The sequence below is a fragment of the Periophthalmus magnuspinnatus genome, chromosome 11 (genome assembly GCF_009829125.3).
Source record: "Periophthalmus magnuspinnatus isolate fPerMag1 chromosome 11, fPerMag1.2.pri, whole genome shotgun sequence".
Lineage (NCBI taxonomy): Eukaryota > Metazoa > Chordata > Actinopteri > Gobiiformes > Gobiidae > Periophthalmus > Periophthalmus magnuspinnatus.
The window spans coordinates 6,347,644-6,375,204 of NC_047136.2; the positions used below are offsets into that span (position 1 = coordinate 6,347,644).

The 27,561-nt window shown below is 40.4% G+C and overlaps 1 protein-coding gene across 1 annotated transcript; it reads right to left on the reverse strand.

Annotated features, from left to right (window-relative positions):
• On the reverse strand, positions 1-26,635 carry col8a2 (collagen, type VIII, alpha 2). The gene is made up of 3 exons (XM_033975496.2): positions 26,056-26,635; positions 3,600-3,788; positions 1-2,156 (listed from the first exon to the last, which is right to left on the reverse strand). The coding sequence occupies exons 2-3, from the start codon at positions 3,748-3,750 to the stop codon at positions 253-255; spliced, it is 2,055 nt and encodes a 684-aa protein (XP_033831387.1). The 5' UTR covers positions 3,751-3,788; positions 26,056-26,635; the 3' UTR covers positions 1-252.
• Positions 26,636-27,561: the final 926 nt, after the last annotated feature.

Consider the following 27,561-nt stretch of genomic DNA (forward strand, 5'->3'; position numbering starts at 1 on the left):
TTTTGTACTTATTTGCACTTAACTCCAGCCCCACACTCTATTCTCAGGGCACAGCACATCTGATTCTTAGCACCTGCTTTGTCAGTAGATGGGCTATTAACCAAACACTTGTAAATACGGCATAAATATGAACTCAAATTGCTTTTATTATGATTTATTTTAAATGTGCTGCTATTTAAAAATGTGTGTAATAGTAATCTGTTGGTTGTTCAGAGGTGACATACAAACAAGAACTGAAAATGTAAGACTGGGTTATGTGGGACAAAGTAAGAACCCTGAGAAGGATGAGTGTATGTATTCTGTAGAATAAAGGCCATTAGCCTGATCGGAGGGCATCTGAACATATACTTGATCACCCTCCTTCAGCTCGAGCACAGCACTACCAGACGCCTGGTCCATGTAGCCTTTCTTGTATTCATCATAGGTGTAGGTAGCTGGTACATTGTTTTTATATAGAGCAACCCACAAACTAGTTCCCTTTACATGCATGTGGTAAGCAAAGTAGTAGATGCCAGAGAGAGGTGCAGTGAACATGCCAGTAGACGTGCTGTAGGCGTTTTGCCCATTGTATAGAGTTCTGTCAAACTTGATTGGCATTCCAGAAGGAGGAAATGGTGTAGTCAGGATGGCTGTGAAGGCTGGTGCAACAGAGGCTGAGAGTGGTACCTGGCTGTATGCAGGTCCTTTCCTATCTCCTGGTACTTCGTCTCCTTCTAACTGAGAATCTGTGGGACCAGCGACAACTGTTTGCCCATTTCCTGCAGGACCTGGAGGCCCTGGTGGTCCTGGAGGCCCTGGGTTACCATTAAGACCTGCAGGTCCTGGTTTTCCTGGAGGACCCTGTGGACCAATAGGTCCCTTCTCACCAACTTTACCAGTCCCTGGAAGTCCTGGAAGACCAGGCTCACCCTTGGGTCCAGGTACACCCTGTGGCCCCATAGGACCCATGGGCCCTTGAAGACCAGGTATACCTGACTGGCCTCGAGGTCCTGGAGTACCCATAAATCCTGCTTCCCCTTTAGGTCCTGGAACACCACCTGGACCTGGATTTCCAGTTAAACCAGTATGTCCTGGCTCACCTTTAGGTCCAGGTTTTCCAATTGGGCCACTGAAACCAGGGTGGCCTTTTTCCCCAGGTATGCCAGGCTTTCCTGGGAGCCCGCTGTTTCCTTGTTCACCTCTAAGACCAGGTAACCCAGGAGGACCCTGAGGGCCAAGTTCCCCCTTTTGCCCTGGTAGGCCATGTTTTCCAGGAAGCCCCATTGGACCTTGTAGACCTGGTGGTCCCGGTTGTCCATCAAGGCCAGGTTCTCCAGATGGTCCAACCATTCCTGGCTCACCTTTATCACCTTGGAGACCAGGCAATCCATTATGACCCTTGTCTCCTTTCTGCCCATTTAGACCTGGTTTTCCAAAGCCAGGAGTCCCAGGGAATCCAGAAAGTCCTCTCAGACCAGGCTCACCTTTTGGACCAACAGGACCTGGCAGCCCTGGTAAACCATCTATACCAGGTTTTCCCAAACCCCCAGGCCCAGGTAGTCCTTGAGGACCTGGAGCCCCAGCCTCTCCTGGTTCGCCTTGATCTCCAGGAAGTCCTTGATCACCTTTAACACCTGGTGGTCCAGGTAAACCCTTTGGACCAGGTTTTCCAATTCCTGTGAGCCCAGGAGGGCCCATGCCGCCTTTAAGTCCTGGGGGTCCTCTAATTCCTGCAGGTCCAGGCTTTCCAATTCCATCTTCACCTTTAAGTCCACGGTCACCTGGTAGGCCAGCAGTGCCTTTAAGTCCTGGTTCTCCTCTTGCTCCAGGAGGACCCCTGGTACCTGGAAGTCCAGGTTTACCATTCAGTGAAAGGCCTGCAGGACCAGGCAAACCTGGTTGTCCTGGTTGACCTCGAGGACCTGGCTCACCACGAGGACCAACTTCACCCTTGTCCCCAGCTAAACCCTTTGGTCCAAGTTTTCCAGGTAGACCAGGGAGTCCAGGCTTTCCAATCCCTGGAAACCCAGGAGGTCCAGGAGGGCCTGGAGGTCCATTAACTCCAGGTTTCCCAAGTCCAGGCTTTCCTGTCAGTCCTGGAGGTCCAGCTGGACCTCTGGGTCCTGGCTTTCCTTGAGGGCCTGGCTCCCCCTTGACTTCTATCATGGGTGGCATGTCTGAAAAAAAGAATCCAAAATACAGTAAGAACTAGTAACAACATATTTGTAGTGGTACTTGTATCTTTGTCAATATATTTATAGAAGAGATGGCGATGGGCTTAAAACAAGCTGAGCAATATTAGTATATCAAATGATATACTGATGCTTGTTGTATTATAACAAACATATAAATCCCATACAGTTCAGAAATGACAAGTTCAAGATTAAATAGAGGCAATAATTAAAATAAGTAATTTACTAAATTTACTGAATTTGCTTTTTGAAGTTTGGTTGCTTCACTAGTAAGATGTGTTTCATTGGGTTGATTGTGAGATTTTAGGATCATCACTAATTAGCAGGTCCAGGAGGGTAAACAGGAGTGCTGTTTGTTCATCCGGTAGTCAAATAAATTAAATTCACCATGAAAGGACTTCTTTAATAATGAAAGGACTTTTGTCAGTACAGTCATATCATATGAGTGGTAACATATAATTACTGTGTTGTTATGTCCATGGTAAGAAAATAACATCTAGATCAAAGGGTGAATAATATTTGACAAAAGAAGACATCATTAAAATAAATTGTAAATAACATGCTGTTTCAGTTTTTATTATGTAGGTGTAACAGAATATGCACAAACAAACGCAAACCCTAAGGAGATCTCAGAGAGTTAAGACAGAGGGAAAGGAAGAAAGATGCAGGTACTATCCACTTAGTCCCTACTGGGCAAAAAGTGAACTCATGATTCATTATTTAATCTATCATCTATTTGCATGTAACACTGAAACCATTTTAAATCAAAATTTGAGCATGCACATGTATTATTTTCTTTATTTATCTTGACTATTATCTTGACGTTCATGTCTGTTTTTAGTCTTAGTGTTATTTGCATAAATGCAGTATGGTGGAATATATGTTTTGTTGTGTGTAGCTGGGATTTAATTATGTTCATGAAAGCCACTGTCTGTCACTTTTTAGCCCAAATATAGACTAAAAGAAAAGCATGTGATTTTGCATTTTGACTGTGTTTACTGGATTGAAGTCTTTGAGGGGGTATGCATCTCCACAAACGTAACTCCTATTTCGTATGGAAGCCCTCTCCTGTTGCTTCCATGGAAATGTTGTTCCTTTAATTATAATCCTGTATAGTATGGCATAAAATGCGCGACACCACCAGAAAGTTACACGCTGTACCTCTAATATGTACTGTTCCTTAAATGCTTGATATCCATTATGCATCTAAAATTTCCAAAACATTACTTGTCAATGGTCATACTAGGTACTATGAGATACTGCACTAACATGAAATAACCAGCAGAGGGGAGTAAATGCATTGTATTTTCTTCTTGTGCAATGAAAGAGTTGTTTACTTTGAAAACCTCTACAAAGAATATGTATGGTAGAGGTTTTCATCATCAGCCAAAAACAAAGTAAACCTACAAAAATACTTAAATTACTCACCAACATAATGTCCTTTTCCCTCTCGAAATGGAGGTCCGATTGGTCCTTTCATCATGGGCTGCATGTACTTCATGTGGGGTATAGGTGGATAGCCCCCTGCATGAGCACAGCCCCACAGCATCAGAAGCACACATAGATGGATAAACAGCATTGTCACCAGGATGGCAGCCTTTCAAAAGTCACGCACAACTGGAAACACAGACAAGAGAAGGAAACACTGTTCAAAATATGTAAAGCAGATGACATAATATGGAAAATTGAACATACATTTAACATCCATTGAGACAAATATAACAGGGACATTTATATGATAATACTGTTCCTGAGTATTTAAACTGAACTGCATGTTTCAAAGTATGTTAAAGCATAACAAGGGTGAAGCAGAAAATACCAGGACCTATGTACAAAAAAACATGTACAACAGGCCTGCAAAACATGTTCTCTGAAATAAACGCATCTTCAGCGACACAAACGACTGACAGGATGTACACTCATGAATATAATGTGTGCTGTCTGTCTCTGATCAAACATTATAATGGTATCGTTTAAGACAGTGGTGGAAATTAGAGAGGAAGGTGTTTGGGTCTGGCTGGGTGGCTGTTAGTGAGGCCTGTCTGCTAAAGGGGAGCACAGCTTTGAAAATGGTGTAATATTAGTCATCTCTGGATGCCCACTTGGTTCAGGGTCACACTGTGTGCAGAAGCTGAGGAAACACACTTCCAAACAGCAGCTGGGCTTTAATAGAGATCAGACCAGGCCAGGCATTTCACAGACTTCCACAATCTGTTTATCAAATATTTTCCCTGAAAAGCTCTGCAGACATTGTTTAAAAACCTCATGCAATCCTCTCTGGCTGGCATCTATGAGCCACTGTGAGAGCAAAACTACAGACTCACGCACATAGAACACCCACATGCCAAATCTCTACTGTACATGAAATCCCTGCCCATACAAGTACATACTGTACACAGGTACGGGGAGCTGCCTCCAAACATGATCATTTCAGACACATTTAAATGATCAAAAATGTGCATTGAAACTAGAACCTGTGGTTTGATTCCATTTATGTAAGCTCAGACTAAAATGTGTGATTCAAAATCATTTCCAAACAAGAATTCTTATTTTATATGAAAAAAAATGTTTTATTCTAATAGATTCTGTAGCAAATGACAGCATATCAGTAAAATTTATTTTACTTAGGCAGAGAAAGGCTGTGTGGGAAAAACTGTAATATAACAAAAACTATTTAAATTCAAGGGTAAGAATTTTTGTCTTGCCAGGATTAAAATTTTAAAACTAAAAACAGCAACAAAGGCAAATGCTTCAAGTGCTCTTCAAGGATTTAAGACTGATCATTTCGTTGTCGTTGTGTCCTTAGGCAAGACACTTCACCCACATTGCCTAGTATGAAAGTGGTGTGTGCGTGAATGATAGGTGGTGGTTGGAGGGGCCGATGGCGCAGATTGGCAGCCTTGCTTCCGTCAGTCTGCCCCAGGGCAGCTGTGGCTACAATAGTAGCTTACCATCACCAAGTGTGGAAATGAATGAATAATGACAATAGTGTAGTGCTTTGACAAGCCTGTAAAGCGCATTATCAGTGTACCAACCATTATTATATTATATAATAATAATAATAATGGTTATGCAACCATTATTATTATTATTAAGAACAGACGAGCTGAACATGGCTTTTGTGAAAAGTAGTGAGGCTAGAAAAGATCTGTGCCACTCTGTAAAGTGTACAAAAAGTGACAGGTCCTTAATTATGAAATGGACAACACTTTTCAATAGCATAGGATCATCCTCAGGACTCAGTGTCAATCACATCATAGTAAAGTGTCATAGTAAAGGGCTGATCCTAAAGGACCTCAGATGTCACTGGCACATGTTCAGCTCGTCATAATTTATTTTTGCTAGGCCTGTACAATATAAACAATGTATTATGATTATAATGATGGTGATGATGATGATGATGGTGGTGATGATGATGATGATGATGATGATTATTATTATTATTATTATAGTGTACACGAGAAAATGCATTTTGAGGTTCTGCTATTAATCCCAGCAGATATCAGGGCAGACTCTATTCCCAGGCAGCATCATTGAGTCTTTGCCAGACAGCAGCAGAGCTGAGTCAACTCATCATTGACACAATGAAGTAACGGAAGGTAAGATCAAACTTATTCTCAGCCAAAGGAAATTTGTCTTGACAGGGAGAGAAACTTGAGCTGCTAGCCAGTCAGTCAATGTACGATTGTACAATGTACAAAGAAAAAAGTGACGTTACTGTTCACATCTAATCACTGAGATTCATTTATCAGGATTAGGCTCCACATACAAAATATAAAAATAATTATTCAGCAGTAATTAAAAATATACATATACAATTGATTATTTGAGTGACACTAGGTCCCCTGCATTTGACCCATCCTTCAGTGCCGCTGGGGCACCTCATCAGGAGCAGTGTAGCACTGTGGGACCCATCTCCAGATGTTGCTGTTAGGCTTGGTCTTCACTGGAGGATTGCATCTACGGTACATGTTTTGGGTTAATGGGGGAAACTGAGGTGCCCAGGAGAAATCCACCTTGACAAAGTGTTAACATGCAAATTCCGCACCGAAAGGTCCAGGCAACCCGAGAATCGAGCCCAGAGACTTCTCGCTGTAAGTTTTGTCTGAGGACTAGCCTCTCACCCACCGTGCCACCAACATGTGTGCACAGAAAAAGAGACAAAGTAATGAGACTATCTCAATCATTTCAATCAAAATGTTCTTTAAAATCCAGTCCATGCGACTTTGACAGTTCAGGATCATGTCATTCACATTTCTTGAGTTGTGACGATGAGGGGACACGCTTGATGAGTGTGTGTGTGTCTGTGTGTCTGTGTCTGTGTCTGTGTCTGTGTCTGTGTCTGTGTCTGTGTCTGTGTCTGTGTCTGTGTCTGTGTCTGTGTCTGTGTCTGTGTCTGTGTCTGTGTCTGTGTCTGTGTCTGTGTCTGTGTCTGTGTCTGTGTCTGTGTCTGTGTCTGTGTCTGTGTGGGTTCGCTGCTCTCAAAGTGAGGAATGTTCTGGAGTGCAAAAATAACCCCGAGTAATCGCACACCATCAAATATTCCATTGTTTTGTGCCAGAGTCTGAAACACAATCTGAAAGTGTAGCTAAAGGTTACATGGGAGAATTTAGTGGTTTTAAAGTCTGTTCTATGTAATCAATTGATATGTGGAAATGTATATCAAATTGTGAGTAAACATGTGTTCCCCTCCGTCTCCTCGCCTGGCGACTCTAGAATGATCTCTTTGTATTTTTTCACTGATATCAGTCTGGTCCCCTGGTTGTGCCTCAAGCCAGAGCCAAACATGATTGTGCAATTAGGTTTGTTTTCTTTCAGTGTCACACGTCAAAGCAGTTCATCCATCACATTGAATAAAATTACATATTTCTCTCACCTCAGACTAACACAGTTTAGTGCTTTGCTCATTGATTCTATAGAAATCCACAATATTTTTCACTCCCCTTTCATTTTTCATTCATCATAAGCAGCCATATTTGTTTTGAGACTAATCCACATGTCAATCATGCCCATCTGAATTCAGGGGGATTCACTGGTGACTGGATTCACATAAAGTATTAAAGAACTGTGCTTTGTGGATCCTAGGCAATCTGTCTCCCAGGTGCCAAGTGGAATTGAAGTAGTGACTGATAGCACAGTGACTCAAGGGGAGGCGATTCCTGCAGAGGGCAGTGTTAGGCAGCTTTGGAACATAAATAGTAATATATAAATAAAGAAAAACATTGCTGGCTTAAAATATTGTGGATGAGTTCATGGTTCATTATAATACTAAGTGCTGTTGCATCCAGTTTGAGTAGAATGTTACAGTATGTGCTTCAACAAATGCCATTCTCACATGGTAAAGGAAAATTATTCTAAAAAAGTGAGACTTCAGACCCTCTTGTGGCCAAAACTGATCTTGGGTAGGTCAGTGCAATACATTATTTTCAGTCAAATCCTGATCAAATAGTTTCAAAACGTCAATGAGTAAAGGTATTACATTTCTATATGATACATGACACATTCGAACCACCGTGTTATCTTTAATGTTTAAAAAATGCTATATTCGCCAAAAACTCCATATTAAAATGCTTAATAAATGAGTCCCCACTTCCTTTGCTCCCTGTGCTAAGTCACTCTGAAGGTTACAGGTTCAATTCCCATTTTTCTGCGGAGTTTGCATGTTTTTTCCCGTGTCTGGTGGATTTCCTCCTGGTACTCCGGTTTCCCCCATCAACTCAAAACATGCACAAAAGGTAATATCTTCCAGCCAAGATACCAAGCCTAGCTCAAGATCTGGAGATGGGTCCCCGGGGGCTATGCTGCGACGCCCACTGCTCCTGATGAGGTGCCCCAGCAGCGATGAAGGACGGGGCCATAATCCCCTGCCACAACATTACTATCACGACACAATCCGGCTAAAATGTAGTGTGTTTTGTATAATGCTGTTGTATGGAGAATTGGCGTGCAGAATCAGGGGTGACATAGACTCGTGGGCTGAGTCTTGGACAGGATTGTACTTCTAACCATAAGGAAGGTTCGAACAGGGCCCAAGGGAGATCGCAAGATTATTAACATGCATGGATGACATATAAAACTTCTTCAGGAACGTTTTTGATGAGGAAACGACGTTATAACACAGTAGAAAGTGCCAAAAATTCAGTTCTGCATAATACCCCCTCTTTAACTTTTTGACAGGTCTGCAGCCAATCCCGCGGTAGGCCACATTGTTTGGAAGAATAAACCGGAATTTCCTTTGTGTTAAACGGCACTAGAGCGAAAAGCATTTATCTGTTTAAGTTGGGGTTTATGCTTGTCTGTTTAAGTCGTATCTGTGTTCACAAACCTCATTAGAGAAAGGCATATTTTTATATTTTAAAATCAAATCGAAAATCACAGTCAATCTATGGAAGGAAACTTTTGCTCAAATTTAAGTCCCAACAGAATATTCATCTGTATGGCAACTGTTTTTGTTTTGTACTAAGAGTTTACAGCAGACTTGGAGGTGTTGATTTGTACAAATTCAAAACTTTATTGGGTTGATCGCAAACAGATTTGGAAGCATATTGGCATGTCAAATGTTAGTTATGGGGCTATCAGGAGAATGGACAGTGAGGATTCCAAATGGGCGCACGCAGCTATTAATTACAGGAATAAAAGGACACACAGTAAATACACAACGGTCAAGCATTTGATCCCTCTGTTGACCCAGTTCAGCTCCATACGCCGCCAATCATCTCCCAAACTCCAGCCCAGCCAGCACCACTCCAGCGAGCACAACAAGACGCACCGTGACTGGCAGCAAAACAGAAAAGGAAGCTGATATTTTTCAGTCCTGAGCCGAAAGAAAGAGAAGGAGAGGGAGAAAAGAGATTATAATTTAATAAGGGGCAGGAAATCTTGGTCAAATCCCCCTGAAGCAGATGAAATGCCTCTACGCTCCAGGCTACTGGACTAGAGACGGACTGAGCTCCATCTGAATGGGCTTCTGGCAGAAGTAACAACGCAGATGACCAAAAAGCATATAATGGGCCAGAATGAAAGCCTTGAAAATGATGATTTAAAGCCAATTTTTGTATATAATTAAATATTAGATTATAATAAGGTCCAATTCATACGTGTTCACATTCACTATATGTAAAACACTTGGCACCAATGAAACAAATACTATAATCTAATCCACAAAATAACTCTGAGAATATACTGTTTAGAAGGAAAAAAGTGCAGCAATGTGAGGCGTTAGCTGTATCCACTTCTCTGCTGGTAATTATTCCTTTCTGATAACAACCAAAAAGCAGCCTCTTTAACCTTTGGACCATTGTTTCAAGTTTCGGATGGTTACAGATGGTTAGAGAGCAGCACCAGTGTTAATCATTTAAACTGTGGGTGGGTCAGGCTCCAGTTCTAAAACACAAAACACTTGCACACACATACATTAACCAGACCACCAGCACAGAACTGTCTGAAGCTCACCCCACCCATTTGGATCAATGCACCTCTTTATGGGCTTGTGGCTAAGAGTGTGGTTGGTGTAAGAGGACCCAAGCAGTTCTCCACGCTCACACCTTCAAAGATCCAGAAATGAGCTGAACAAACACGACCCAGCGCAAGACGCGTAGAGCAGCCTTCAACGAGGAGTGGCTGACGCTGGGGAAAACAAAGGCCCAAAGAGAATAATAAGACAAGCAAAAGTGTACAGTTAGAAGGAGTCGAACGCTCATTTGGAACATTTATTTACGATTGAGGCTTTACTGGTCTATGGTCTGTGTGGGTAGACGTCTGTGATCCACAAGAGAGCAGCAGAAGTCAAATTTGTCTACACGTGTTCAGTGATTCTTTGAAATAAAGTTAAAAAGGAGAAGCTATGCTAATGTAAATATTAAAAAATGATTAAAAACAAGTATGCTATGGCTAAACTCCAATGCTTTAACATGACGCAAATAGTTTCAAGTTTTATGGCTGAGGAACTTCTATATCTTGATGACCTTTTGTGTTTGTGAGGTGCTATTTGCAACCTGGGTGATATATGTAAGTGGATTTGAAATGTAGCTTGTCTAACAGTTCATGTCCTTAGCTATATATACACATAGACCTGTCAAGATGATTACTATATTGACTTATCGTTCAGTATATGAAAGCTGGAACAATATTTTTGGGGTCATAATTCATCATATGTACATTTTCTTTGCACTACTAGAACATTTTTGGTAATTCTTTAACAATATGATGAGACTAAATCACTTCTATGACTTGTTACAGACACAAACTAAGTACAAAGCGTTTCATTCCCCTGTTTATTTATTGCAGCTTGTGTTTTTTTTTTAACAGTATTCTACATTTCGAATAGTTTTTAGGGGATAGTACTGTTACAGGGCATTTGTGTCAGTGGCGTGAATTAGCTTCAATATTATTTATCGTCTATATTTTCTTCCGCAAACTGAATTATGAGCAATATTGTGCGTTACATTGGGGTTTAATTGTGAATGATTTATTGTTTTACTGTTGTGATTGGTTGACTGCTCTTAAAGGGGCAGTCTTTTAACTTATGAAAGAGGAGCATGTGAGAAAAAGGGAAAATGGACGACTGTTGGGGGCGCTGTGGGAGAATTTGGCCGTGTAGATGGTCCGGATACAGTTTCTCCAATGGGGTTGTAGTTATCTAAGTGTTTATAGCTCTAAAGAAGGCACAGAATGGCCACACACGAAGAAGAAGAGAAGGAAGCCACGCGTCGGTGTAATAAAACGACTGCTTTCCCGCGGCATCAGTTCAGCAAGTGTATGAAAATCCCCAAATAACTGATGTTTATAATGTTTTTTTTTCTAATAATTGCTTATAGATAGCACCCAAATCATCACTTTAGTTTTACAGGGACCTGTTTGAACACTCTAAACACAACTGTATATGACCATTTCATAAGATCATTTCATAAGACATACAATGAAGAAGCTCAGAGGGATCAAAACGCTATATTTATAAAACTGAACCAAGAGTAAGACAGTGTGCGGGAGTCTTCTTAAAACCTTTCAGTCGAGTGCCTCTCCTCCATCGCACCTGTCGCTCGGTCAGGTGTGCAGAGTCCGAGTTCACCGCTACATCGCACATCAAACTTCGTTATCGTGACAGACCTAACTGCACTTTTCCTTAAACATACCTCATAATCAAACAATCAAAACCAAACACCCTTTAAAAGAAGATGATTTTAAAAAGATGTTTTCACTAATTCCACTCTGGTTTGAATCAGCCATCTTCCACACTTGTGCAAACCAGACCAATTTCACATGTCGTTATTATCTAAGCTTTACCTCATTTAAACTAAACCTAATTGACTACACTTGCGTTTCCTCTTTGCTCCTAGACATATTTTCACATGTCAGGCAGAAAAGGTTTAGCCAAGAGCATCACAATTTGTTTCAATTATCACACTATGCTGGGAGAAGAAGACAAAACAAATGGTACAGCACATTTATTTAATGAGATAAATGTGTGTTTGCTGGGCCAATGCGCAGTCAGCACCAATTGTGAGTCTGTTTTAAAGATACTCGACAAGCTGAAGACTGGCCACACACTGCGCTAGATAGGATGGAGAAGAAATCCAGGTTTAACAAGGCCCTGTACTCCCTGTGTCACAGATAACTCAGCTAAACACATTATTCTTCCCATTCTTCCCATAAAAACACATTTGGGTTGGGTCCATACTCGTGTCTTCATGGAGCTGGTTAATTAAAGAAAATTGTTCTCGAGAAAATAGCGGTTAATTACACATGTGCCGCTGTAGTAAACACAAATAATCAAAGCAACTGTTCAGTGAATGGGCTGTGAATGAGTCTGGGGTGTTCCAATGAAAGCACAATTGTATATTTGTGAATGAAAATGTGTTTAGACTACAGCAGATATCTAGTGTAGACGGTACAAAAGATGTTCTGTCTCGTTTGATATGTACTAACACTTTGCCAAATCAAGGGAAATGGTAAAAAGCGGAAAGGCATTGACCAAAACAGTGGAAACATGTATATCTTACAGCTGTTCTGGGGTTACGCCTTCACCAAAATCACCCCAAAATTTGTTTACATTGATGCCGAGTTGATGAAACAACCTAAAATACTGGCTTGGTGAAACCGTTGCAACCTATACTCACTAACAAGCTCACAAGCAAACAAACCGACACAAGCTGCTCAAGTAGGAAATTGGCTCTCATTAAGAATCCAAACAGCATCATAATCCAGACTAACTGTGCACAAGAGGGCTTTTTGGACACGTTGGTCTTCTCACAACACCACTAAACAATGCCTCCCATTTAGGGTGATAATGACACCAAATTATGTTTTTGCAAGCCTCTAGAAATGTCCTAAAACGTGCCTATAAATATCTTGGACAAGGTTTGATTAGAGCACAAAATTCTGTTCAATTTCACACTAATCTGGAGTCTTAGCCAGTTTTAAAATAGACAAACACAGTGGTAAAGTAAGAAAAAGTTAGCCACACTAGCGTCTTGGACTGGTGACATAATGCACTGAGTCTTATATCAATGAATGACAACATATTCAGCCTACAAATACAATGTACCTCCCACCTCTACCGTTTGTAGACCAGAAGGAGGGAAATTCTTATTAGTCTGCACTTAGTTTGAGTAGATGGGCCATTGCTTGGATAATCGCAGGACCAAAGCAGGGCTGAAGTAGCGTCTTTGTCTGGACTTGGCAGCTCCGGGGATGGGAGGATTGGTGGGAGGACTGTGAGAGTCAGACTGGAATAAAACTTACACCACAGACATGAAAATGAGACACATCCTTGGACAGCACAGGGCCGAGGGGGAGGATGGAGACAGCTCCTAGCTCCGAGCCATTGAAAAATACAAACGGAAACATGGGCGCTCCTCGTGGACCACTTTACAGTTACTAAATAAACACCGACTACTTGGATGCGGAGGTGATGCAAGCTCATATTGGTGCATTACTGCGTGAGCACAGTGGACATGCAAATAAAAAAGAGAAAGTGAAGTTCAAATCATGGCAGTTTTATGTGTCTGAGATGTTCTGTTTTCTTTACATGGTTGAATTATTTAAAACAGGACATGACTGGCTACTATGGGATGGTAGTAACTTTAAACTTAATCCTAAAGACTTTGGGTATTAAGGAAGAACTGACTTTTTTTCTAAATGAGGCAAATAAACCAGACGTCTGCGGCTTTTGAAACTCCATGCAGCCAGGTGATGTCAGACAATCAAATCTCTTTAAATGGGAGTTTCAGCTGTGAGGAATGAGGACAGGTGATAAAGAATATTATTACACCATAACAACAATTTACTTCCACTCCACAAATAATAATATTCAGATACGAATTTATATCGGTTGGTTTTGTGCCACTAGAACCGAAATCCAAACAACCAGAATCCAAACAACCTGAATCCAAACACGCTTGATTATGATTAACCGTGTGGCCAAGAGTACATTCTGTGCATACACATGACACATACTCTGAGGGTCTGAGGGAACCTTGTGAGGGAAACGATCCCTTAACAGTTCTATCAATCAGTTTACTTTTCTGGCGCAGGAGAATTTCTACAACATCCATTTGTTCTCATTTGCAACTCGAATGAAACCTGTGTTTAAAATACACTTAATGCAGACAGTATTTTGTCCCTCGCCTGAACTCATGAACAATCAGAGAGTTATTTTGAGAAAGGGCGACACAGTTAATTACACATGATTACATATGCAGAAATACCTCCAGTGAGACAGAACTGTGCCCTGTGAGAGCTGATGAACTTCTACACGTTGAGACACACACGGCTTTCAATACGCTAAGCTGCTGTGATACATTTATGTCAGTGATGAACAAGTAATATCTATTCTTGTTCATTTTAAGTTACCATCTCTGTATCTAGTTTCATATTTCACAAAAAAAGCTCTTGATTGTTAAAACCGAGCATTCCATGTAAATCATTTTTTAAAAACTATAAAAAATAATGTGTACAAAACCACCTTTGACCACTCCAATAAAAATGACCAATTTTAACAGTAATCTCCGAGAAAGTGCAATTTGCGAGAGCATTGCTGGTGTAGCCTCCCTTTAATATAATGGAGTATGCAGCAAACAGACCCATCTCTGAGAAACAGCATGAGGGGGAGAGGGACTGCAGCCTGGAGCCTCTGCTAGAGCAATTATCTTGTTTCTCAAACCTGCCGCTTAATGGAAATCCTAAGCTGTAGCCAAACTACACGCCTGTCTTTAGGTATGAACCTCCTGGCCCATCCACGCCCCCTTCTTTCCTTCTCTCATTCCTCCAAATATTTTCATAGCAGATCTGAATTCACTGGCTCACTATTAGTTCCACAGGTGCAGAGAGACAAACTCCATTGAAGCGGCCTGGGACATTCCTCCACTGCACTTGCCATGGGTTACCTTCATGTCACTCTCCTATAGCATGCCTTTTTTATACAATGGGCCATTATAATGTATTTTCAAGACTGAGCATTTCCAAACAGTTTACCATTTTCATTCTCAAACTCGGGCTGAGTAAGTAGAAAAAGAGAAACTAGAAAGCGTGTGTGTTTATTATCGTTGCTACAGTAGCTGGAAATATGCAACTAGTCTCCTTGAGTATGAGCTGGTGTTGTTTTAAGCCCCTTGGAGGTCTGTGTATCACTCCTATTCGAACTGGCATGGACTACAAACTACAACCAGATGGACGACTTATGCCATTGTTTTTTACTTAAGAAAGTACCTGCAATAATATGGTGTAGAAAAGTACCGTATATATATAGAGAGAATGGATGACCTTCACATATGACTGCTAGAGAGAATAGATATACTTTTGAGCTGAGGTAAAATAAATGACGTGAGATGTGATTGGTTTACAGGCTTTGGAACGGCCCATTGGCAGCTTACCACTGACCCCAACGTGACCTTGTATTTGTGCATATGTAAACTACCCACAAACCTCTTCTTTCTTTCAGATTGCTCACCCTCTGCAAAGGAAGCCCTAACTCCAAGCCTGTCTGACATGTCTCTTTAGCACGGCGTTGTGGAGTTTGGACGCCGGTGTGTTTACATAGGTTTGGAGACACCGGAGCACTCATTTGTGTATGTTTTTTCAGTACAATTCCAAAATTTGAGCGGATTGCAAATCAAAAGCTTTAGACGTGTTCTGTCCATTAGTGTTTGAGGAACAGTAATAGAAACAATGTCCAAAATCAGATGTAATTATCCAAGGTCACTTAAAATCCCAAAAATGTGGGAATGATATAACCCTTCTTTCATTTTTATGGGGAAGTAAGAACAATACAAATATGTCATAGCCTAGTCATGACAGATGTGTGATTACGTTTATTTTGGACGATAGATGCTAATAAAACACTTGATCGAATGTGTGATTTGTTTGACAAATCCTGCCCTGTGAGATGCGTGAACAAGCCAAGCATTATTAATAATAAACATTTCCTCTGAGATGTCGATGTAATCCCTCAGTCGTCCAGGTATGATCCATAGTAAAAGAAAAATTTAAATCTGTCAACAGAGCAAAGAGTTGTAGGAGTGAGGACGGTTTTGCTGCTCATCCAAGTCGCTTCTTCAGTTCAGTTCAGTTTATGTAGGAAAGACAATCCTCATTTGAACAGGAATGTGGGCCTTAGACGTCATTTATCTCATATTTATAACTCCATCCTCAGACCTAAATATAAACAAAGAAAACAATAAGGCTAACCAGTATCCTAATAGGTGTGAGAGCAGCCATTAGGGGCCTGAATGATTATGATTTAATAGAACTATCCAACAAAAAGAAACTGTGAACAATAGTTGTGTTCGTTTCAGTGTAGTTCGGTCCTCCTTTCAGACAGATATAATTTCCACCAGAAACGTGACCAGAACTGAAGAAGCGGCTTGGATGAGCAGCGAAACGTCTTCACTCCTCTGAGAGATTGAGAATATATCAAATTAACAATATACCATTAAAACAAAATATAAAAATGATGAACAAAATAGACGATTACAAATAAAAATCCTGTTATCTTTTTGTTGTCTTTTCTCACTTCTGATATTCAAACCTCAACAAATACATTTAAAGACATGTTTTTAAAGACATGAGTATCATTCTATATCGAACTATATAATGAGAGATATACCTCGATATAACTCCCACTACCTTCTTTCTTGATGAACACATACACACTGCCAATAACGTCATGCAACCAGGTTTGGGAGAGAAAAAAAAAAACAACAGAACAGCAGTAGCATTCATTGTAGGTATGTTTACTACTGCTTCCATTAAAAGAGTCTATAAATGCCCATTAGTCTAGAAAGAGTGGTTATTAGTATGCTCCAAGTTCACCCTTGCTGAGCACTGGAAGCTCACGTCAGGATTCTGTGGTATGAGTGACTGTGTTTAGACTGCGTTTCACAGCCCCTTAGCTGAGAACAAAGCAAATAGACATGATGCCAAAAAAACACTCTACGGAATGTAATGTAGTTGTTGAGTTTGGATGAAGATTTAAGGTGGCGATGCAGATAGATAAACTCATTCATTATGCTGTTACACTGGGGTCTGGCCTGTCTTATTATCTATAAATGTGTGGGGGGAGGTGGTCTCTGCTGGTGGGAGATGTCCAGAACACAATGGGATCAGTTGTGGCTTACACACCAAGGTAAATAAATACTCTAAACCTTGAGTGAAGCGGCCGCACAAGGCCATACATAGCTGAAATATTTCCCAGCTATACACTGCCAACTTGGGGTCAGAAAGTGGGCACCTCTCATAACTATACCTGTGGGAAATATTAGAGATGTAGTGGAGAGCAAGAGGGAAGTGATGCTGATTAATAAAATCCAGCAGAAATATGCATTGGTATAGCTTTTTATGAGAGTAAAGCACTTTCCCAGATGCTCAGAAGGGTAAATGAGAGAAGAATCATAATCCAGACAATGTTTTTACCCCCTTTTTCTACTACTACCCCATGCGTGCCCATAACAAAACTCTCTCTCCCCTGTCTACCCTTGGACAACATCTTATAGGGGTTGTGGTTTTTATTGGAATGACTTTAAATAGCCCTTAAAATGCAAGTTTGAATGACGGCCACTGATGTCTGCGCTCTGTCTGTGCATTAGGCGAGATGTGTGTATGTGTTTACAGTAGAATGAGTGCCCTGGCTCCGGAGCTGTTTCCATAGGACATGCCAAATTTCTCTTACCCACAAAGACCCGGCCCACCACCACCTCCTCCGTTAAGCCCCCTCTTTCTTGATGTTCACCACATCTCCAGTAGTGGTCACGCTCATTTCTGCATTTTTCTCCACACTTTTCCTATTTTCTGCCTTCACTTCTTAACGTTTCAGGGGTAGAATGTGTCTAGACTCAAAATGGAAGGTTTGTGAGTCCAAAGACACTTCTACAACTTTCTGAGAAAAATGTTGCTTAATGGCTGACTAGTTGTAGCCCATTTTGCTTTGACCACAGTTTACTCAGCAGTTATGGACAATGACATGTTCATCTGTCATACATCTGCACATGCTTCCACTTACAATAGACACTTTGTGCTAGTGTTTAACTGGCTCACTTTTCATTTGTTGCACAAAAATGCACTGAAAGTCGTCACAGACACATACCAGATGCCCGCTGTGGCGTGCCAATACGGATATAGGGAAAGTAGCAGGAGAAAATGCCATGCCCTGCAGAGGTTTTAATAACTGTGCTTACCAACCTAATGAGTCGATTACGAGGAATTAAGACATTTTAAGAGCACACTGATTGTTAAACTGAAACTACATCCATGCAATAAATCTTGTTAAAAAAGAGGTTGTTGTCACACTGCTGAACAAAAAACATATAGTTTATCCAGATGTTCTTACCAAAATACCCACATTTTTCATTCCTGAATTTTGCTACGTTGTTACCATAATGTGAAATCCTTCCCCCATCAAACCCCAAAGAGTTTTGGATGCAGGGATAAGTTAATGAAACAGCAAACCATTCCATTTAAGGATTTCCAAACTTGATGCGTGGTTTTGTTGTGTTTGGGCTGTTCTGTTTGTTATTCATTTACACCTTAACAAAAGGATCGCCATTTCAAGATCATGTCAAGCCAACACACTGTATCATCATCATGAGATAGCTCTAATGTATGGCTTGGGCCTAAGAAAATAGGTGTTAATTAAAAGGAAAATAGTAATTTCCTTTTTCCCATATGTAAAAGAATACTTGATGAATGAGATGTAACAAAAGATGCCTGGCCAGCATCTGGTGTGAAAAGTCCTGTGGATGTTGTAAGTGAATTTAAACTATAGATTAGCTGTCACTCAGAAATACTTCAAAGGAACAAGTAAAATCATGTCAGTAGCAAAGTGTATTTATTATTCGATTATCTAAAAACTAGAAGAACTCAAACAGCAGAGTCATGCCCTTTTTTTTTCAGCCGATATCAGATATTTGACTTTCTGCTATGGCCAAAAACTGCATGATTTTTACAGGAAGATACAGCTACACGTTGAGCTTAATCGCTGTTTTATTCAAGGTTAAATTAAGAATGGCACATAGAGACTGGTGCACCTTGGAAAAAAACACAACCTGTACAAATGATCTTTTCAGTATCAAACTAATGCAATATCTGGGGATCGATATCGCTGATACTGATATAGGCATCAATAAATCAAACATACTGTATGTAACTCAAATCTCACAATGATAAACCTTTTATTTTAACCTTAAAGAAGTAACTGACCCTTTATGCATGAGGCAAATTGAAATATTATTTATACTTTCTACCACATAGACATATTTTAAAACCATTCATACACATTATTTTGTTTTTAGGGCTGGACAAAAAAAATGCATGAATCACTTTTAAAGTTCAAATTGATTTGTTTGGAAGAGAATCAATTTTTATTTTCCCCACTTTCTTATATTGGAAACGACACTGAAAGAGGCTGCTCACCGCATCATCAGTGACGTCAAATCAAATGCTGCGGCTGCATGTTTAATGCAATAGTTTGTTTTATCTCATTCATAAAATATTTCCCCACTGGCCGATGGGTTACATATGATCACTGAATACAATCTTTGACCATTGTCTGTAGTTTGTAGAACGGCCCAGCCCTGCTCCTCACATGAGGTTAGAATTAGCTTTATGTCCGGGACAGAATTCTTCCTCTGTAATGGTTTGGCGGACATGTCCAAAAGCTCGTCTTTATTTTACATCTTGTTTCCAAATCTGAGACAGAAATAAAAGATGAATCATGTGTCACTGTCACATGAGAGTAAATGCCTCAGTAATAGTTAAAGGGGTCATAGTAGGACTCGCCTGCCTGCTGAGTGCCTTAAGGCTAAAGATGCTAACTTATTCACAAACCAGTAGAGGGCATTGAGGGCATGGACTTTCAATGGATTTTCTTATTCAGCACAATCCTTTTTTGTGTAAATGGATGTATCAGAATATGTATCGTATGGTGAGGCCTTTAGCAATACCAAATCCTAGTCATAATAATGGAAGTGTGCTACAGCATTTAGAGCATTTACAGATTTAGAGCTTACCTTACGCCCCCCACCCCCAAAATACAGGTTTGTTTTCAACTTCTACTTTAACAATATTCACTCAGAAAGAATATTATACAGGAAAATCTACTCCATTTCTAAGTTCTCACACTCAATCAATAAGAGCCAAAGAATACTAAGAAGTTAGTTGCCAGCTATGAACAGTCTGGTTGGGCGGGCAGAGCAAACAAATAGAGGAAGATTGTAAGAGAAGTACTTCATATGAGTAAAACCCTTTGGCAGACAAAGAGTCTCTGGATATTTCCATTGACACTCACCAGAAAATCCTCGCTTAGATCAAAGACTCCACATGGTCCGACCAGGCTCCTCAGTCCTGTCTGCTGCTTTAATACTTCACAAAGGTTTAATTTCTCTATACCTCAGTTGAAACCTTCCCAGTTCAGTGCACTCTACATATTCTATTTTTTTGTTTTTCAGAGGCAGCAATGGATAAAATCAAAATGTTTGCATCTCTACTGGGATAATCACAGACAACACAAGATACAGGAATAAAATGGAGACACCAAGAAGATGCCATGATCTTAATTCTGAACCATTCAATAATTCAATCATTTATGAGATTTGTAAGGAGTTAATTATCATACAACTTGTAGAGCAAACAGGGGCCCACTGTAAGCAAATCCTCTGGTTCAAATTAGTCATGAGGCAACACAACATGGTTTTCTTGCTGGCAGTGCAACGAGGAAAAAGAAGGGAAATGGAGACAGAATCGATATCCATCTGCCAAACACATGAAACACAGAGGTAATTGGTTCAGAGCTCTTTATAATTAAGTAGCATATTGGTCGGCCAATAACAGCAACTTTGATGTAGTGGAACTTCTGTTAACTTGGCTGATGTGACAAGAGGAAGACATGCACTTTAGCCTGATGATGATAAATCTGGAAATATAAGAAAGAACTGGATATATTTTTCTCTGCAGTAGAAAGTAGAAGACAAACTTCTACTTGACCCAAATTCAAGGCAAATGTCAGATCTGTCTCAGAATGTTACATGAGCATAGATACAGCACACACAGACTTTATTATTAAGATATGTATCATTGTATTTGTATGGCTATAATTCTATCTAACATAAAGAGTAATGTCTCGAGAATACTGCTGTGTCCAGTCAGACTTGGTGTTGTTGCTGAACTGTCCACTCATTCACTCTGCCTGCCTCCAGTAAGTTGATGGCCCTGGCATTAGGTCTGACCAATGACATTCTTCCTTTCTCAGTTGACTGACCAACCAGCGCAAATATATTTATTTAGTCCCGCCTTTGCCTTCTCACAGGCCAGAGCTGTTCATGTCAAGGAAAAATTGCAGTGGTCACCAGCCAGGGTTGCCAGGCTTTGGCGTTCAAATCCAAAAAGTCACCCAATTCAACCAGCTGGCGCCTGTTTGTTTGTTTTCATGTAATAAAAGTTTATTGAGGGAGAGCTTGAACTGAGTTTAACAAATGTGCTGCTTTTATGCATTTAAGCGCTAAGATTGTCACGTAGTTTAATTTCTGGACGATGTCACAGAGGACATCAATGGTTGTGGAAAGTCAGTGCTGCGCATGTTCCACTATAATGTGGTTGTCACATGTGCCTTGTCCCCAGCGCACCTCCACAGGTGTGTGCAGGCTCTGAGAGGCTGCGCAGAGTCATTTTGACATCTTTACAGATAGTTGGATCTGTAAATATGTCTGAAGGTCCCATGAGCAACTTTCTCCACAATGAATAATAATCATGCTGCACAGCTGAGGCACATGGGAAGTAATATCTTTTTTTGCTTAGAGCACGTCGTCCACAGCAGGTCTAATAATGCATGAAATCAACAAAAATGTCTGACTTTCTCTTTGGCTTCTACAAGGAATAATTGGGACACGAGATTTTGACTGGTTTTGTTGTACACCACCTAATGCCTCTGGCCATTGCAATATGAAGCACATGTTGCTCAATGGGCTTAGAGTTTAAACTGTACGGATTAAGAGTCCAAAGCCAAGGCCAAATAAACGTAAGGTCTGAGAGGGAGAATGCTGCACAGGAAAATAACAGGGATTAATCCAGGTTGTCTGCAGCAGAATCTACACATGAGCTCTCCTTAAGATTTATGGACATACTACACCACTAGTCATTCTATGATGGATGAAGTACTCATAATCTGTTTTTTCAAGTAGTCATGGTCAAAATAATAGCTCGATTGGAAGTAAAAGAACTCACAAAAGCAAGTAGTAGTATAAAGTAAAAGTTATATATATATATATATATATATATATATATATATATATATATATATATATATATATATATATATATATATAAAACAAAACATGATCTTGAATTTCAAAATTCATCTTTAAAGGTGCACAGTGCATGTTTTCTGGTGACCTGAGACGTCACCAGAGTTAGGGGTTAGAACTGTTGAGAGGCATATCCACAGAGAATGCTTGCTCATCTTTGTATTTTTAATACTATTTAATAATAATTGTTGGATAGACATGTTTAATAGCATACCACCCCCTAGAAATGTTCTGTAGTGCACCTGTAACAAAAACATACATCATTCTACTCAAGCACTGATAATGTCTTTCTACTGGAAAGATTCCAGACCTAGTTTGAATACATGGCATTCTGCTGTGATGACTACCAAAGCTCATATAGTGTCTTTTAACAAGAATCTCTTTACACCAGGAAATCTGTCTGTGTGAAATAAAATACATTTTATGAGTGTCTCTGAAGGGACTGTAACACCATAATACCCCTGTCTCGAGGCTCTATTTTTACGAACACCTACGTACATATCAATCAAGCTCAGACTGAACAATAACAAAGTCTGGACTGATTCAAAGGTCTCAGCGGGTTGTTTTAAACCTCTTTCCCAATATGAACCAATCCCCAATCTCCATCTGTCCCATGTGTGACATAAAATACCCTCATAAAGCAGAAACCTTACGAGTGTGTGTTTGCGATAAGACGAGGCCATGATCATGTACATTTTCTGCTGAGGTGATGACCTCCGCTGAGAACTGAGCAAACATTGTACGACTGGAAATCTCAGACAAGAGTCCTGCCAGGAGTCGAGCTGTGAAGGGGGGAAATGTCTGTAGGATAGGCCAACAAAAAGTCAAAGCTAAAAATGGCATGTGCGTCTACCTGAACAAATGCGATCGTGTTATATGGGAGCACTTGCCCACATATTATAGCCAGCGGGAAAGAGTCAACCACTGCTGACAGACTCAATGGGCACTGGGGAGACATAACAAGAGGTTTGCAGAGAGACAAGCCTGGAAGAACCACCCCCTTTGGCCAGACGCTCGGGACGTGTTAGGAAACAAGTTGAGCAGTGGCAAACAAATGGTAGGTACAGTTGGTAAAGATCCATATTCTAAACTTTTTTTTTCAAGAGATATGTGGTAGAAATTGTCTTTTTAATTATTTCCTGCTCCATCTACTTCAGAGTGCCATCACTTAGTAAAAATGAAATACTTCTGACATCCTGCTCAAGAGCTCTCCCATAAATCAGCTGTGTAATGGTCTGGGAGGCTACTGGTCGTGAGCAAACAAGAGCGAAGAGCATGACGTAACCAGGGAGACCGAGACGCCAGCCAACTCAACACAATGTTTCTAAGTCTGGACCTCCTTCGGTTTTATACAATGAACAACAGCTTAGTAAGGTTTCATATTTGTGGTTGGAAGCAGAGGGGACTATAGTTTGTGAAACAGTTGAAGGATTGCAAAAAAAAAAAGTCTTATTTCAATTTATAACCAACTCTAAAATGAAAGAAGAAGATATCAAAGTTCAGGTTGTGTCGCTTGTCGTTAAAACCATGGAATAAGTTAGTTTGCTGATCAGTTAGGATGCTTTAATACTTATTGAAAGATGAGTTGGAAGGGCGCAGAGGAAAGGATGTTTGGAAGGAGTTAGAGCGATCAAAATTCTCAGCACAAAATTCAAATACAATCACTCTTCATGTTCTTCTCACACAGCAGAATAATTCGCTTCATTTTTTTTTACCAGCGTTTATAACTAAAACAAAACCGTTTTGTGTGAAGAAGACAAGTGTTTGTGGAGCCAAGTAGCATTGTAAGGAACAAAATGGGCCAATGTAAATGTAATCTCATGAATTAATGGGAAATATTGTGGTATTCAATTCTCCAAACCGTATAACAGTGAGTCAAAATATTTAAGGAAAAGAATACTATTTGGGGTTCTCAAAAATGTCCTACAGAGTTTTTGCCATATATGGTTCTCATACAAAACTACCATTCCATCCAAACTGCAGTTAAAATGTGTCTGACATACTGTACTTATTATGTGCTGGAGCTGGGGAAACACTTAAAACAAAGGAAAGAGAAGTGAAGGAATTTGTGGCGGTTACTGTTCCTGGAGAATGAGTGGCATTCTCCTTCATTTCCTGCTAGAATGGCAATACACAGAGGAGTGGAGGCACACGTGTGTTTGCCTAGTTCTCCCACACATGCAGACACACCTGCAGTGGCATAACCCCCCCCCAAAAAAACACAAGAACCTCGTTATAAGCATGTTTCAGTGAACCCCAACATTTGAAACTACTAGAAAGTCCTTGAACTTTAAGAACTAGTAATATGCAAAATATAGGACCAATAGACAGTGAATGCCACTCTGCCTCCTAGTGGCCAACATGTTTGCATTCCCAGTCTTGTGAAAACGCACACACAAGGTTTCGGAGTCATTTCCTGCTATGATTTCAAATGAGCATGACACCTGGTTTCTGAAAGAGCAGGGGGAAGCCGCAAACTCCTAAATCATTTTTTTGTATGTTAACTGTGTTGTTCTCACCTCAAGCTCAATATGTGCTGGCCTGTAAAGTGGCACCAGTGGGGAACAGCTGTAGTGAAGTATGCAAAGGCAGAGGTATGCTGTGTGTGCATTAGAGGGGATTGGGCATGACCACTGTTTGTATATGCTTGGTCAAACTCAATGCACAGCTAGCAGCTGGAGTGGATGTTTACACACTGTTTGATGTGGCCTGGATTTATTTATTTTACATACAAAGATACTTAAGGGTCACAATCACCAGATTCCCATAAAGTCTGCAATTACCACCTCAAGGTCCACAGGTTCTACACAGACTGTCATGGAAGATATTAACTTAACGCTGCAATTAGTACAAATGGACAGAATCCAAGTGAGGCAAATTTATGCTTCATTAAACATTTAGCGGCTTTACATGAGGAGAACAGGTGCCTTTCACTCACTGTCAGATCAGATGTACAGGAACATGGTTCTACTGGCACAAAATACTGTATGAAAATGAGCCGTTCTTACAATATCCTCAAGCTAAAACTTCTTGTATCAATCTGCTAACACAATCATCACAACCTCAGCATTTGGGTCCTTGAAATTCTTTATACTTTGCTCTGTCTAAACCACAGAGCCAAAGATTTAATGACATGTTTCCAAAATTTTCTGCATGAGCAAAGTCTCATAGATTGCCAGTGCCAGTGCAGAAATGACACAGGGACTTGGAGATGCATGAAACACAGCTGCAGTTCACACTGGAGCACCTACTCCCAGCCTGCGTCTGATTGTGTAATCTGTCTTTGATATTGCAGACCTATAGGAGGAAGCATGTGTGCAGACACACACCGGTCTGTCAGCTTCTCTCACCATAAGCCAGCAAAACACTGAGTGCTGCCAAGTCTTTTTGGACTTAGAGCTCTACTCCAGTCTTTTCCAGACTTTCCTCCCTCCTTCCCTCTGCACCCCCTTCACATGTGATTAGAAAGAAACTCCGAGGCAAGCCTTTTATATGCTGTCTGTATTTTTACTCTGAAATTGTGAATGTTCTTCATTACTACTTCCCTCATTGTGTATTTTATTAGAAATCCTCAGGACTGTGGCTATGCTGCGCTGTGCTGCTCAGGGATGTTGTTTCAGTGGAATGCACTGGAGCCTGCCAGAAGTCACTCCACTGGATGGACAGTGGAAATTGATCAACAGTTGTGAAGACACAACAGTAAATGGAAACTATTTATTATTATAATTTAAGAGTCTTTTGTTTATTTAAAACAAAAAGTCAAATATATTTCTTGTTCTAGCGTGTTTTGAATGCCCTTTGCCCCACCCCAACACTCCACAAATCAGTGCCATTTCAACATTCAATTTTTTCATGAAGTACTTCAGAAACTTCTTTGGGTCTGCTCTGCAGTACAATGTCAAAGCGTATAGTGTTATAATGCCTCTCTCATCAGAATACTTACTCTCAAACAAAAAGAATTCGTAGCATGTAAACCCCAAAGTGCCAGGTTTTAATAATCTGTGAGCAGTGAGTTATGTCTAAGTCCCATGACTGAGATATTATTTTGGTTTTGCTAAATTTCCAGTTGTAAATGCATGCTGCCAGAATAGACTTACCTTTTCCTCTGAGTGATGGGAGCAGGGGCAAAGCTTCAGGTCTGTCCCTCCTTCAGCCACGCCGGTCTCCCAAGGGGTGTGATGCCATTAAAAACTCAAGAGGCATGCAACCAAAATGCAAAAAACTTTCACTGGTTCCTTTCAGCGCTGCTTTCAGAAACAAAACTCTAAATAGTACGGCTTAAAAGTTAGTAAATTTTGAAATTTTATTTTTCTATTTCCAACAAAAATTGAAGTCCATCCATGTGCTTTCTGGCAAGTCAGAAAGAGTCAAAAAAGAAATTGGAGCTGAACAGCACCTTCCCGATGTGTGCCTTTTCACTCTAACAGTGGAAAAGTGAGGAGAGTGAGGCAGCAGGACAAAGAGGGATAAGGAGCAGAACATTGAGAGAGGCAGCGAGGCTGCTCTGAGCTCAGGGTCCGAGCAGGTCGGGCTTCACTCACACCACTTATAACCAGGGGCTGAGCACGCTGCTCCAATCTCCTTGACTTACTTGGCGATCTCTCCCACTGGCTTATTTTGGGAAAAGACAGACAGGATTGTTCACTGGCTTCACCCCCTTCCTCCAAAAACCAAGTGTCTGAGGCTGGCTCTCGGAGAGGAGGGAAGTGAGCAGGATGGGGTGGGGTAGTGCTCACATGGAGCTGGTGATGAGGAGAGAAGGTGAAAGCTGCGGGACAGGGGAACACACACTCTCCTACACTGCACTCACCACACTGTTTATCAGTTATGTATTCAAAGTACACAACATTCAGTAATCAAAGCGTTTATAGAGAAAACAGAGAAAAAATTGTCCTCTGGCCAAACTATAATTTCTGCATATTAAAGATACTTTTAAATGAAGATTGATGAGTCTGTGCTTTATGAACTTGTAAACTATTAAACACCAGTTTTAGTTTAATTACCAGAACATGGGTGTGAATGAGATATATAGACTGTAAACGATTCCAGGTTTTTGGTAAATACATACATTTTTTATTATTGAGGACTGTAAATTGCCCGTAATAATTTGCTCCCTACAGGACTGGTCTCGGGGAAGTAGCAGCAGTGTTCTCAAACAGGCTCAGTATTGATCGTGAGCTGTATTTGTTGGCCTTGTGTGGTGGGAGTAGATGTTAGAAAAGTTTTTTAGTGTTTGTTTTAGATTGTGATTGGATGAAACTCTGAAAGGTGTGCCAAACCCTTTTCTGCTGGCACTGAGATAAGATTTAGATACAGATAATAAATAAATGTGGGGGCCACTGAATCCAAAAATCCATTTTGGAAAACAAATTAAATTATGAATGTTATTTCTGGTGCCATAATCTTAATTACATCAATTAACACAATTATATCTAATGTACCTATTACATGGTTTAGAGGAATTATTTTGTTTTGTTCAAGGAGAAACATTTATTTGACTGAATATTGTGGAGACATAAATGAGCTGATTGTTTTGAGTGACCTCAGTGAGAAGAAGTTGATCCAGATGAATTGAATAATCTCTAGAACAAACAAGCAACGGC